The sequence below is a fragment of the Micromys minutus genome (genome assembly GCF_963924665.1).
Source record: "Micromys minutus genome assembly, chromosome: 16".
NCBI classification, from domain to species: Eukaryota; Metazoa; Chordata; class Mammalia; order Rodentia; family Muridae; genus Micromys; species Micromys minutus.
Genome location: NC_137985.1, coordinates 48242823 through 48256732, shown reverse-complemented (window position 1 = coordinate 48256732; position 13910 = coordinate 48242823). Strand labels below are relative to the sequence as shown.

General features: G+C 48.6%; 1 protein-coding gene across 1 annotated transcript; it reads left to right on the top strand.

Moving 5' to 3' along the window:
* Positions 1-4880: 4880 nt before the first annotated feature.
* MPI (mannose phosphate isomerase) lies at positions 4881-12973 on the top strand. Its single transcript, XM_080930327.1, has 8 exons — positions 4881-4935; positions 5393-5520; positions 6701-6901; positions 8108-8249; positions 8557-8739; positions 10665-10838; positions 11829-12037; positions 12333-12973. The coding sequence occupies exons 1-8, from the start codon at positions 4920-4922 to the stop codon at positions 12549-12551; spliced, it is 1272 nt and encodes a 423-aa protein (XP_080786453.1). The 5' UTR covers positions 4881-4919; the 3' UTR covers positions 12552-12973.
* Positions 12974-13910: the final 937 nt, after the last annotated feature.

Genomic DNA, 13910 nt, shown 5'->3' with positions numbered 1-13910 from the left:
AAACATTATTTCACTTTTAGCTTAATTTAAAAACTTTTGATACACAGGGTCTCACAGAGCCCCTGCTGGCCTCAAACTGGCTATTATGCTGAGGATGTTCATCAATGACTGACATTCATGTCCCTACCTCTCAGTGCTGGGATTAAAGGTATGTGCCCCCCCCCCCCGCCCTGTCCCACAGTGGCTGAATTTGCGGTGAAAGAACAAGATGAGCAAATTCTTGGCCAGTGGTTTGATGTTACCCGAAGGCCATCTGATGGCCTCTGTTCTAAATTAGACTTACTGGACTTTTAGAAGTCCTAGAATTTGTTGTCTTAGTTCCTTTTCTTGGGAATAGCTAACTTTGCAGTTTAAGATGGGGAAAGAGAACCGAAAGCAAGTCTTGCCATGGCACAGTCTGAATCCATTGGGGGATTTTAGGCAGAGGTGACAGTCAAATCTACAGTAGAGCTGGTGGGAGACGAGTAATAGTTGTATGCCTTCCAAAATAATCATTTGTTTTTTCAAAGTGGTAATGGAACCCAGAGCTTTGGGGATGTTGGACAAGTGATCTACATTGAGTTACATTTCTAACCATAAAAAAAAAAAAAAAAAAAAACTTTTGTTTCATAGGGTATGGTAGCTCATACCTGTAATACCAGCACTTCGTAAATTAAGGCAGAAAAATCATGCTAGCTCAAGGCCAGCCTGAGTTTCAGGCTTTCCTGAGCCTCAGGGTCAGACTTTGTTGAAAGAATGAGAGGAGAAAAGGAAGAAAGGGAGGGAGGGAGGAAGGAAGGAAGGAATGAAGGAAAGAAGGAAGGAAGAAAGGAGTGTTGGAGGAGGGGGATAGAAAATATTTTGAATCAAGAGTCTCACTAAGTTGCCCAGGCTGGCCTTGAACTCACAAGTCTTCTGTTTTTTGAATAGTTAGGATTGTAAGAATATACCACAACACTCAAGTTAGCAGGTCTGTCTTTCTTTTTTCCTTCTTTGTTTTTTCCTTCCCCCCTCTTTCTTTCTACTTTCTTTTTTCCTTCCTTCCTTCCTTCCTTCCTTCCTTCCTTTCTTTCTTTCTTTCTTTCTTCCTTCCTTCCTTCCTTCCTTTCTTTCCAAGAGGCCCCAGTTGGCCTCCAACTCAGTATGTAGCCAAGGATGACCTTGAGGACCTGATCCTCTTGCCTCTGTAACAGGCCCCAGACCTTAGCACAATTGACTCCATGATGGAAGCACCATTCAGGCTGTAAAACTCAGCTCACAGATGACATCACCTGCCAAAAGTAAAATAAAGGCTTAATCCATCAAAGGCCACAGTTCTGGGAAGGTCTCTAAACTTACCAACCTTGCCTTTTGGCTTCTGTAGTTCTGCTTCTGGCTAACTGTTCTTGTTAGCTGACTCAACCCAGAATGTGGTTTCTGTGCTTAATAGGTCACTGGGAAAAGCTCAGGGCTACACTGAGATCCCAAACACTCCTGAGGGATTAAAACCATGTCTGAACAGTCTTCTCTGGTGGCTACCCCACAACACCTCTACTTGCAGAGTTCTTCTGCGTGTACTGCTAAACACAGATAGTGCTCTTAATCGGTGAGCCATCTCTCCAGCCTCTTTTTTTTTTTTTTTTTTTTAGATTTATTTATGGATGTGAGTACACTGTTGCTCTCTTCAGACACACCAGAAGAGGGCATCAGATCCCATTACAGATGACTGTGTGCCACCATGTGGTTGCTGAGAATTGAACTCAGTGCTCTTAACTGCTGAGCCATCTCTTCAGCCTGGCCTTAAACCTTTAATCTTCCTGCACCAACCTCCTGAGTTAAGATGACAGGTCTGTGCAAACAAGCTGGGCTGTCAAATTAGTGATTGTTAAGGTCATTTAAAAGCAAGTGATGGCTCATTAGTTAAAAGCAAGTACTGTTCTTGCAGAGAACTAGTGTTGGCTGGCTTGCAATAGCTGTAACTCTCAGCCCATGGAGATCTATCTGCCTTTGGTCCCCCATAGACACTTGCACTCGAGTATAAACCTACCCACAGGCACAAATACACACATAATACATAGATTTGTGCATATATATATATATATATATATATATATATATATATATATATATAAAAGCAAGTGGGACTAAAAAGATTTAGTTGCCATATCTCAATCATAAAGGGAGAGAAAGCGCACAGTATGTGGCTTCACAAAGATAGCCAGCTGCTATCTCACTTGACTGGCAGGGTGTGGCAGGAATGTAAAGCAGAGCAGGTCCTATGGCACCTAGGAGACAGAGGCAGACAGATTTCTGAGAGTCTCAGGCCAGCCAGCGCTAGTGAGACCCTGAGCCAGACCAGCAAGAGGGAGTGGTGGAAGATTCTAGGTTCTCTAGGCACCCTGATTTCCTTTGCAGATAATTTTCCTGTGTGGGAGTTCCCACGGGATGGGAACATTCTGCGGATGTGATTCTGGTGTCTGTGATGGCCTCTGGGACGGGACTCCTGGGTACTTTCATGTGTACCTGGTTTTGCCTGCATCTGTTTCTGTGCACCATGTGGGTGCCCGGTCCTGTGACCAGAAGATGTCAGATCCCCTGGAACTGGAGTTTCAGTTGGTTATAAGCTGCCATGTGGGTGCTGGGAATGGAACCTGGGTTCTCTGGAAAAGCAGTGTTATTATTGCAAAACTATCTCTCTATCCCCAGTGTCTAATTTCCTCTCTCTCTCTCTCTCTCTCTTTCTCTCTCTCTCTCTCTCTTTCTCTCCCTCTTTCTCCCTCTCTTCCGCCCCCCCTCCCACTCTCTCCCTCCCTCTCGCCTTGCCTCTTTCAGACAGTGTCATTAGCTTGGAACTCATAGAGATCTTCCCGTCTTTGCCTCCTAACTGCTGGACGTAAAAGTCTGTGCCACCATGCCCCATTCCTGTGCCCAATCCTTATCTCAGCGAGTTAGTATAGCTTGGGGAGCAGGCAAGAGGGGAGGGCACAGAACTCCAAGGTAGTAGGTACCTGAGCTGCCAAGCACACCATTCTTACGTTTTTCATTTTATTAGTAGTATAGAGGAATGCTTCCTTTGAAATACAGGTTGAGGGGGCTGGAGAGATGGCTCAGTGGTTAAGAGCACTGACTGCTCTTCCAGAGGTCCTGAGTTCAGTCTCCAACAATCACATGGTAGCTCACAACCATCTGTAATGGGATCTGCTGCCCTTTTCTGGTGTGTCTGAAAACAGCTACAGTGTACTCATGTAAATATGACAAATATATCATAAAAAAGAAATACAGGTTGATTTACATAAACAAGAGGACTCCAGGAGGAGTTGGTATCCACATCTGGGAAAGAAAGTTTGAGTCTCCTTTCCTTGGATATATGTGGTAGAAAATGTGGGTATCAATTCCTACCCCATGTCTGAGTGTGTGTAAAGTCTGAAGACACAGAACATGCCCAGACACAAAATTCTCAACATAAGGAGATGTATTCATCCCAGAGATGGTGAGCAAGGGGGTGGGCTGCCTCTGGATCAAGCAGACAGCATCAGGTGCTCCTAGCAGAACAAGAAAGGGAAAACCTGTGCTAGGATGAGTTGGTAAGTCCTGATTGGACATGATTGTCAGTGCCACAAAATAATGATTTTTATCTATGGACCTCAGTGATCAGCCTCGGGACCTTGGTGATCAGCCCCAAGAATGAGTTGGGCATAAGGAAATGGCCACATAGGGGAGTGGAACTTGATGCCTAGCTTCAGGAATATAATCTAACAGTTTTAGCAAGGGAGAGGGATGGTGTGCTTGGACGGGTTAGAGAACCCTTCGAGGTTTGTAACCCCTCTCTCCTGTTCCCAGGAACTTTGACAGCTGTGATCTTGGGTCTCCAGCTGGGTTCTCTTCTTGTAGACTATTGTGGAGGTCCAGGTGTCAGAGTCTTTCTACAGAGGATATGACAAGATTACCCCACAACAGAAGTTCATCCCCTGCCTCCCCTGTGCAGGGTTCCTGGTAACCCCCCTCTGTCCTTTGCACGACTTATGAGCAGTTCAGACTGGGGGAGAGCTGGGTTCTGGAAACACCTAGGATGGGAGAGTCAGAGGGGCACAGCACTGAGTGCTTTACAGTCCTCATAGGCCCCATAATAAATCTGGCAGATCTATATTACTCTCCTCATTCTACAGAGCAAGAAACAGAAGTTCATAGTGTAAGGGGGCACAAGTGACAACTGCCACCACCATTATAGTTACATTGCACCAATAACCTTGTAGCCACTGGGCACTCATGGGAAAACCTGAATTCTCCATGACAGCACATGAACCCTATGCATCGCCTCTCTGTTTTGCTGACACCCTTTCCTTTGGTGTGCATGAGTGTGTGCTTGCATGCGTGCCTGCCTGCCTGCCTTTCTGTGTGTCTCTTTGTCCGGCAGTGTTGACCTCTTTGTTATTTAATTGTGTACAGTATAGGCACATTCCCAAGTTCAGCACTAGAGATTCTTGATAGCTCTTTCTTCTGCCAGGAACACTTTTCCTCAAATGTTTCCTTCTTATTAGGGCTTACCCAGATGTTCCTCAGGCTGACCTCAAACTCAAGACAAGCTTTCTTCCTTGAATCCCTAACTTCAAGAATTATAGGAGTGAACCACTATGTTTTGCTACTTATTACCTTTTAACGTACTGTTAAGAATTTTTTGAATTACTTCCCTTTTCTAGACTGGAGGCCCTGAAAAAGCACAAAAGTGGTGCTATTTTGTTCTCAGGATGTGGTACTTAGCAAGTTCTCTTACATAAGGCTGAAGGCAGGAGTGTTGAAACCAAGAGTTAGGGTTAATGCTTTTGGGCAGCAGAGCCTCCTGACTACTCAGGTAGGAGGGGGTGGGCTCTGCAAACTACATTTCCCGTGAAGCTCCGCGCACAGAGAAGCGGTGGTTGCTGGGAAGGGCTTACGTTCCCGAAGCCGGGTCTTAGGCTTCTAGGATGGCGAGTCAGCGAGGTGAGCCGTTGACCGGTGTTGGCTATCTTGGTGGTGGTCGCGTCCTGGGGACTAATACTGGCAGGACCTAGCGGGTCAGTCCAGTGGACTGATCACTCCCGTGGACGCTGGGTACAGGGATGGGATCTGGAGTGGGTAGTGCAACCGGGGGTCACAGAGGAGAATGGTGCGTGCGCTCGAATCACTTTGGGACTAACCGGTTGCAGAGAGATGAGTGTTAAGTTCCTTTCCCCTTCCCATCACCCGAATTCAGTTCTTCTCCATGGCAGACAAGATCGGTATCTGCCAACCTTACAGATGGGAACGTCGACGATTGTGAAAGAGAAGAGTGGTTCCACAAGTCATGGACTCTTGTGTGGCTCTGCCCTTAGATTCCCCAGCCCCGTTCCTGGTTCCCTAGCACTAGGGTCAGGTCTGAAGAGTGGAATGGAAGCTGATCTTCTGTCTCTGTCCCCAGTGTTCCCACTTTCCTGTGTGGTGCAGCAGTATGCCTGGGGGAAGGTGGGCTCCAAGAGCGAAGTGGCATGCCTGCTGGCTAGCAGTGACCCACTGGCCCAGATCTCAGAGGACATGCCGTACGCAGAGGTAAGACCCTGGAATACACAGCATTCCACTTTACCCTAAATGAGACCAAAGGGCCTGACACAAGCCGTATGGGCCAGTTGGAGAGAATCTCTGCAGCTTGTAGAAGAGCTTCTCTTGGTTTTGGGACCAGTGCGAATCCATGCACAAAGAAAGCTGTAATCAGAGCACCATCTTCACAGAACTAGGGAGGTTGAGGCAGGAGAATCTGTTCGATCTCTGTACCAAAATCCTGTCTCATAGAAAGAAGGATAAAATAAGTGGGGACCCGCCCCTTACCACCACCACCCCCAACAGGGTTTCTCTATGTAGCCCTGGCTGTCTTGAAACTTGCTCTGTAGACCAGGCTGGCCTTGAACTCAAGAGATCTGGCTGCCTCTGCTTCCCGAGTGCTGGGATCAAAGGTGTGCACCACCACACACAGCTTAAACATGTGTCATTTCTTCAACCCTAGCACCTCTAGCACTTACTGAATATTCACCTGTTTTGATTTTTGAGACTGTTTCAGGATGCCCAGGCTGGCCTCAGACTTGCTGTACAATTGAGAATGACCTCGAATGCCCAATCACTTGGCCTCTGTGTTCTAAGTGCTAGGACTAAAGGCATGTAACAGCACGGCTAGCCATAAATAAGTGTTTGCCTGTCGTTAATTTTTTTTAATTTTATTTTTATTATTTTATATAATGTACAGGTGTGTTTGTGTATATGTGGTTGTGTGCATGTGAGTGCAAGTGTCTGTGGAGGTCAGAAACATTGGAGCTCCTGGAGCTGGAGTTAAAGAAGGTTGTGAGCCTCTTGATGTGGGTGCTGGAACCCGACTGGTAGTGCTTTGGAAGAGCAGTAAGATCTCTTAACCAATGAGCCACTTCTCCAACTCCCTCATTTTTTATTTTTTTTAATCCCAAATGTATTCCTTCTCATGAGAAGAGAAAAATCAAAACATGGGAAAGCTATGTGTTCTGAGACTAGAACAAGTGAGTGCCAACCCCTCACAGATCTGCCGTTGAGACTCCTGCTTTCAGAGACATCCGAGTCTCTGGACAGACGATTGTAGAGCACCTCCTTTCTGTGCGTGAGGCCCTGAGCTTGATCCCCAGCACCTCATAAGCCATTGCACTGACCCCGATGCACCCAGGACTGTCATCTGCTTCCTTTTTTCTTCTCAACTTTCCTCTCTTTCCAGCTGTGGATGGGGACACATCCCCGGGGAGATGCCAAGATCCTTGACAACCGTATTTCCCAGAAGACCTTAGGCCAGTGGATTGCTGAAAACCAGGACTGCTTAGGCCCAAAGGTCAAAGACACCTTTGACGGGAAACTGCCCTTCCTCTTTAAAGTACTCTCAGTGGAAACAGCCCTGTCTATCCAGGCACACCCTGACAAGGTACGGGATCAGGGTGCAGAGGTCAGTGTAGGGAGGGCCTTTGGGGGAACCTCCCACTGATTCTAGTGTTGCTTTTCTTCAGCCATACTAGGCTCTAGCTCAGGGCTAAATTCAAGTCTTATAACCCCAGCTTGGCTCGGGCGCAGTTGCTGGGGACACGCATGAAGCCAAATGTTAGTGGACAACTGACTGGCCTATGCCAAGAGAGTCTCCAAGTTTGTCCTTGTCTTCCCCTCCCCCAGCCTGGGTCTATTCATATCTGCCATTTCTCCGCCTGGCTCTCTTGGAGAGTTCAATTCCAGAATTCCAGGACAGGGCAGGCACCCCAGCTGTTACCTCAGCTGCACCCCACCATGTAATCTTCTTGAGCAAGGCCCAGCTTGGCTTAAGCAGTCTGTCTAAACTGCACTTTTTAAATGAATACTTATTTTTATTTTATGTGTATGAGTGTTCTGCCTGCATGTAGGCCCGTGCACTCTGGTGTGTGGGGAGGTCAGAAGAGGGCTTTGAGTCCCCTGAGATTGGAGATACAGAGTCACTGCCATGTGGGTGCAAGGAACTGAACCCAGGTCCTCTGGAAGAGCAGCCAGGGCTCTTAACCACAGAGCTATAGCTCTAGCACCTTTCTTAAAAGATTGTTTTATTTTATGTATTTGAGTGCCTCCATGTATGTATTACATCACATGAATGCTTGGTGCCTTGGAGGTAAGACGAGACCATCAGATCCCCTAGAACTGGAGATACAGATGGTTGTGAGCCACCATGTGGATTCTGGGAAAGGAACCTGAGCCCTCTGCCAGAGCAGCAAGTGCTCTTAACTGCTGAGCCATTTCTCCAACCCCTAATTTGGGGATTTTTAAAGATTGGTCTTACGAAGCCCAAGCTGGCCTCAAACTCATTACATACCTGAGGATGATCTGAGACTCCAGATCGTTCTAATTCTCCCTCCCCCAAACCATTCACCCAAGTCACACAGCTTAGGTGCCTTGTGTTTAGGGTTCCTGAGCCACAGGTCAGGTCTCTTAAGTCTGTCCCAGCTCTCCCCTGGCTCACGATTCTGCCCCAAGTTTCTGCATGATGCCTTGACTGGGTTCATTGCCAGAGGTATCTGGTAAGTGGAGCAGGTGGGCAGCAGAGACTGCTGAGGATGGTACTCCTCTTGATGGCAGCTGTACCCCATTGTTGTCCTCCACTGCCCATCCACAGGAGCTGGCAGAGAAGCTGCATCTCCAGGCTCCGGAGCACTACCCTGATGCCAACCACAAGCCAGAAATGGCCATTGCCCTCACCCCCTTCCAGGGCTTGTGTGGTTTCCGGCCAGTGGAGGAGATAGTGACCTTTCTGAAGAGTAAGGTTGGGCAGGAATGCTGAGGGTGCATGTACTGGGCCTGGGACATAAGAGGAGCCTGGGGCCAGAGGGGAAATAGAGACAGAGAGCAGAGGCTCAGTATCATAGCGACTAAAGGGATCTTGTGGGCCAGAAAGTGAGACCAGGTTTAGGTGTGGTTGCTGAGGGCTGGTGGTGAGCCATGTTTACACAGCACAGTTTGTGTAGTGCTGCTGGGTATAGCTTTGGTTAGGGATGAGGCAGGAAGGCCTCACTTCTTAGTGTTCTGCCTCCCCATTCCTATCTCCTTGCCTTGGCCACCCTGCAGAGGTGCCTGAGTTCCAGGCACTGGTTGGAGAGGATGCCACAGCACAGCTGAAGCAGAGCCCCGGTGGGGATCCTGGGGCCGTGGCCTCTGCTCTGAGGAACTGCTTTTCCCACCTGATGAAGTGTGAGAAGAAGGTGGTGGTGGAACAGCTTAACCTGTTGGTGAAACGGATCTCCCAGCAAGGTGGGTGTGGCAGGGGTCTGGGTGGGTACAGTGCCCAAGCCTGGGCTCCGAACACAGGCAGGGATGAGGCCACGGAGACAGGATTCCTCGCCCTTTTCCCCAAGCAGGGCACAAAAAGGGGCCAAACTTAGATGGTCCTACGATCGGCTGCTACTGTTAATTTCTCAGTCTTAGTGGCTTGAGGTCCTAGGTTGAGTGCTTCTTCCAAACTGTTTTTCTTGAGGTGGTTGGAAGCAGACTGGCCTAGAGGATTCTATCAAGGCCCTCTACCCGGGCATTTCCAGTTTCTCTCCAGCTGCCCAGCTGCTTCCTGGGGGGGGGGTAGACTTGCATTTAGTGGGGCTGGAGAGCAGGAAAGGGCCAAGAAGCGCATCCTTCTGTAGAGGACTCAAATGTTGTACTCTTAACCACTGAGTTCTTCCTTAAAGCCCTCCTAGATGTCTGACCTCGTGCTAACAGAGTTCAGGAAATGACCAAGGTAGGCGTGGTCATGTCACTGTTGTCCTACAGAGTCAACACACACAGTAAGAGACAAGGCTACGTGGCAGCTCCTGGATGAGATCTTAGCTCCTTGCCCAGCAGGCCAGCTTCCTCTCCAGGCAGCCTCAGAACCCTCTTCTGGTTCAGTCTGTCCCCACGTCCCTGCTGTGCGACTTTGTGTCACAGCTGTTTTTCCTCACGTGAGCATGCCCTCCTGTTTTGTGTTGTTGTGGTTTTGAGTGTCTTATCTGCTTGCATACTCTTGGAGAACCTTGCCCTGTGCTCTGTTCTGACACCCAGGTTTGCAGGGACTCCTTAGCACCATGTGCCCATTTGTTCTCTAGGCCAGAGACTTCATGTTCGCTCCAGTGTTTCACAGAGTAGCCACTGAGCAAGTATCTACATGAAGACCCAAACCACTTGGAACACTTCTTTCTTTATTGTGGTTCCTGCACATTCTGAATCCATTCCGCCCTTATCTGCATGTTCCAGGAAACTCCACTCACCCTGCTTCTGCCTCTGCCCTTCCAAAAAGCCTCCCTCATCCCTCCAGCCCAGGCTGAGCTCATCTTCTCTTGGGCTAGTTTCCAGGGCACATTTTGGCCCGTAGCACATTGTGTGCTGTGCTTCCTGGGGTAGACAACCATCCTAGTTTGCTCAGATGGACGGACGTCCTGAGACATGGGAGTTGAAGTGCTAGCGAAAGGGAAGTCCTTGGTTAATAGGGAATTCGACACTCTTCCTGAATCTTTCAGGTTACTTCCCTGACTGTAATAGATTTTGAGCTTAAGAGCAGTAAGTGGCCCCTTAATCAGGAGACTCTTTCTGGGCAATTGTCTGGAAATGTTTTTGTCAAAATCTAAACTGGAGTTGCTAGTGGTTTATGTGTTTTAAATGTTTTTCATACAATTTTCCCCCTTACCTCCCTCTGAGATGAGGTTTCTTGTACCCAAGGCTGGCCTCAAACTTGTTTTGTAGCAGAGAATGGCCTTACAGTTCTGATACTCCTCCCTCATCTCCTGCCATTACAGGCACGTGCCACCATCTCTGGGTTTCTTGTGGGGCTGAGGATCAAACCTAGGGTTGCATGCACGCTGGGCAAGTACTCTACCAAATGCGGTATGTCCCTAGTCCGTATCACCTGAGACAGGGTCATACTCTGTTGTAGTCTAGTCTGTCTACCTTTTAGTCACAGTGAGCCTTCTGCCTTGGTGCTGGATTACAGCTGTGCGCCACAATGGCCAGCTGTTGTAGCCAGGCCAGACCTGCACGTGACTGAGGTGAGAGATGGAATTTTTGGGCAAAGATGAGGGATGTTTAAGAGAGGCCTGGCCTAACAGCTGCATTCGTACAGGCAGGGACTGTTCACCAAGACTCCCTTGTCAGGGTAAAGCTGTGGATACCATGTGTGTCTTAGTGGCCTTGGGATGCTCTGTGACCCTCAGTATCTGACGGAAACAGCATGGAGGACATTTGTGGGAAGCTCTTGCTACAGCTGCACCAGCAGTACCCAGGTGATATCGGATGTTTCGCCATCTACTTCCTGAACCTGCTCACCTTGAAGCCTGGGGAAGCCATGTTTCTGGAGGCCAACGTGCCCCATGCCTACCTGAAGGGAGGTGAGCCCATTTCCGGAGTAAGCCCCACTGCCATCCCCCTTGGACTTCGTTTGTTCGTGTGGATGAGAGAGGGAAGTTGGTGACCACGGGGTGACTGAGCCAGATATTGCTCAGAATCTGCCACTAGCTACAATTCTGCTGTTAAGCCCCTTTGATGGGTCTGGAAATCTGTCTGAGCCAAGCCACACTGGACAAAGCTGTTGTTCTCTCTTCTCACTTGTGATTACACACCAACGCTACCTGCCTGGAGAGATTTTTACACTGAACTATGGGTGGTGCAACAAAAGGATGCTATTTGTGTGTGAATGCAGGCGCACATGGGGCAAAGGACACGTGCGGAGCTCAGGACAGCCTGGGGCTTGGGGGCTCATCCTCATTCTACTTTGTCTGAGGGTCTCTTGTTCTGATATTTCTGGTTTGTTTTTTTTTTTTTTGCCAAATACTCCAAGCCAGCTGGCCCGTGAGCTTGCAGATTCTCCTGTCTCCCCACAGGAGTGCTGGGATTACAACTATTTGTGCTACACACTGGCTGTAAGTGGATTTTTGGCGTTTGACCTCTGGTGCTTACGCTTGCACAGCTAGCGCTTTTATCCACTGAGCCTCCCTTTTTGTCGCTCTTCTTGTTTTGAAGAAGAAAACACTCTGGTCTCACTCTGTAGCCCAGGCTGGCCTCAAACGTGTGGCAGTCCCTTCCCCAGCCCCACTCCCCTTCAGCCTTCTGAGTGCTGTGATTATAGGCATGAACCACTGTCTGACTGGATGTCCTGTTTGACTGTTACCCATCCATAGGATTCTGTTGCAGAAGTCTTAATGCAGTGGTTAACATATTTAGGGCCTGTTCCCTTTTATTTTCCCACAATGCTATTCACACATTTCAACCCAATTAAAACTGGGTTATAATTTTATAGGCATTGACATGGACTAAGTTAGGAGACCCAAACTCCATGGCTAACTTCACCATCTCATTACATGACATTTATCTGTCTTCAGACTGCGTGGAATGCATGGCATGCTCGGACAACACTGTTCGTGCTGGCCTGACACCCAAATTCATCGATGTGCCAACCCTATGTGAAATGCTTAACTACACACCTAGCCCCAGCGAGGACAGGCTGTTTGCCCCAACAAGAAGTCAAGATGACCCCTATCTCTCTATCTATGATCCCCCTGTGCCAGACTTCACTGTTATGAAGATGGAGGTGAGTAGGTGGAACTGGAGGGTATCCTTGTGTAGCATGTCAAACTTACAGGGGTATACCTGGGCCTGGATTTCCTGTCAAGCCCACCTAGTTGGGGCATCCACAGAGCCCATCTATTTCTTTGCCAGGGACCAGATGTGGGCCTTCATGGCACCAAGAGCCTGAATAGTGGGGAAGGAGGCAGCAGGGCCCCTGAGAGGGTCTAGAACCCAGGAGCAGAGTGCAAATTATTCTATCTCTTCTTTCTACCAGGTCCCTGGCTCTATCACTGAATTCTATCTCTTCTTTCTACCAGGTCCCTGGCTCTATCACTGAATACAAAGTCTTGACACTAGACTCTGCCAGCATCCTTCTGATGGTCCAAGGGACAGTGACAGCTATCACACCCACAGCCCAAGCAGAAATTCCTCTGCAGCGTGGTGGAGTGCTCTTCATTGGGGCCAATGAGAGTGTCTCACTGAAGCTTACTGTGCCCAAGGATCTGCTGATATTCCGGGCCTGCTGTCTGCTGTAGAGACCAGTTCTTAGCCTCTCTGCCTATATCCTGGCCAGCTCCACATTTCAGGTCCAGCCCAATCCTTGTCCCTAGTGTGCACTCTTTGAATGCACACTGGATTAGAAGTAGTGAGTTTGGCATTAGTGACTCCAGAGCATGCCCAGGTTGGACCGTCTTCAGGACAAGGGGGTCGGTGTGAAGCCTGAGGCCTAACCACTCCACTCCACCCTCAACACTCCTTTACCTCTGAGCCAGGTGTGTCCACTGAGACAACCACTCTGCTCCGGCTGAGGTGTTTGGCTAACAGAACGTGTCACCCAGCATTAGCTCAGCATCTTCTCAGCTGCAGAGAAGGAAAGGGAAGTGGCAGGCCAGTGAACTAATGAAGCTTATTCCCTCCAGCTCTGTCAAAGTAATTAAAGATCACTTGTGTTTGAGGATACACAGTAAAGAGCAGTCAGCCTTTGGTATGCCTGCCCCTGATGTGGAAGGAAAGAGCTCTCTGATGTTGTCCAGTTTTGGTTTTAATTCTCCACAGCTTCCAGGGGGTGGGCAGGCTGGAAAGGCTGCATTCCAGAACCCTTTTACAGGAGGGGTGGAGAGGAAGCCAGCTCCAGCCTCAGTTGGACGGGTGGGCCTTCTATCCAAAGGATGACTTTAGAGTTGTGCTCCTGCTTCAGCTTCATTATGGCTTCTGGTGCTTGCACATGGTTGTGTATATGCACATGCACCTGCATGTTAGTTCTCAAGAACCATCCACCTTTTCTTAGGACAGGGTCTCTCACTGGCCTGGGATTTACCAGTTCAGCTAGACTGACTTACTAGCAGGTCTCAGTGGCCCTTTGACTTGACCTCCTCACAACTTGGATTACAGGTGTGTGCCACTACCTTTGGTTTCTTATGTGGGTGCTTGGTGTGGAGGGCCCAGGGATTTGAACTTGGGTCCTCATACTTGCACATTAAGTGCTTTACCAGTTGAGTCATCCTCCCAGCCTTTATGTATTTTGAGGTTATCATACAGCTCAGGCTAGTATTATGACCGGGGCTGAAGAGACGATTCAGTAGTTAAAAGTGCTTGCTGTTTTTGCACAGAACCCAGGTTTCATTCCCAGCTCCCATGTGGTACCTCACAGTTGTAACTCCAATTCTAAGGGATCTGACGCCTCTGACTTCCGTGGACTCTTGTATCTGCATGCATGTCGTACACACACACTCCAAGTATACCCATCCATGTGTAAGATAAAATTAAAAACCAAAGCTGGGTGATGGTGCAGACTTTTAATCCCAGCAGTTGGGAGGCAGAGGTAGGTGGATCTCTTAAGTTTGAGTGAGTTCTAGGATAGCTAGGGTTACACAGAAAAACTGTCTCAAACAAAA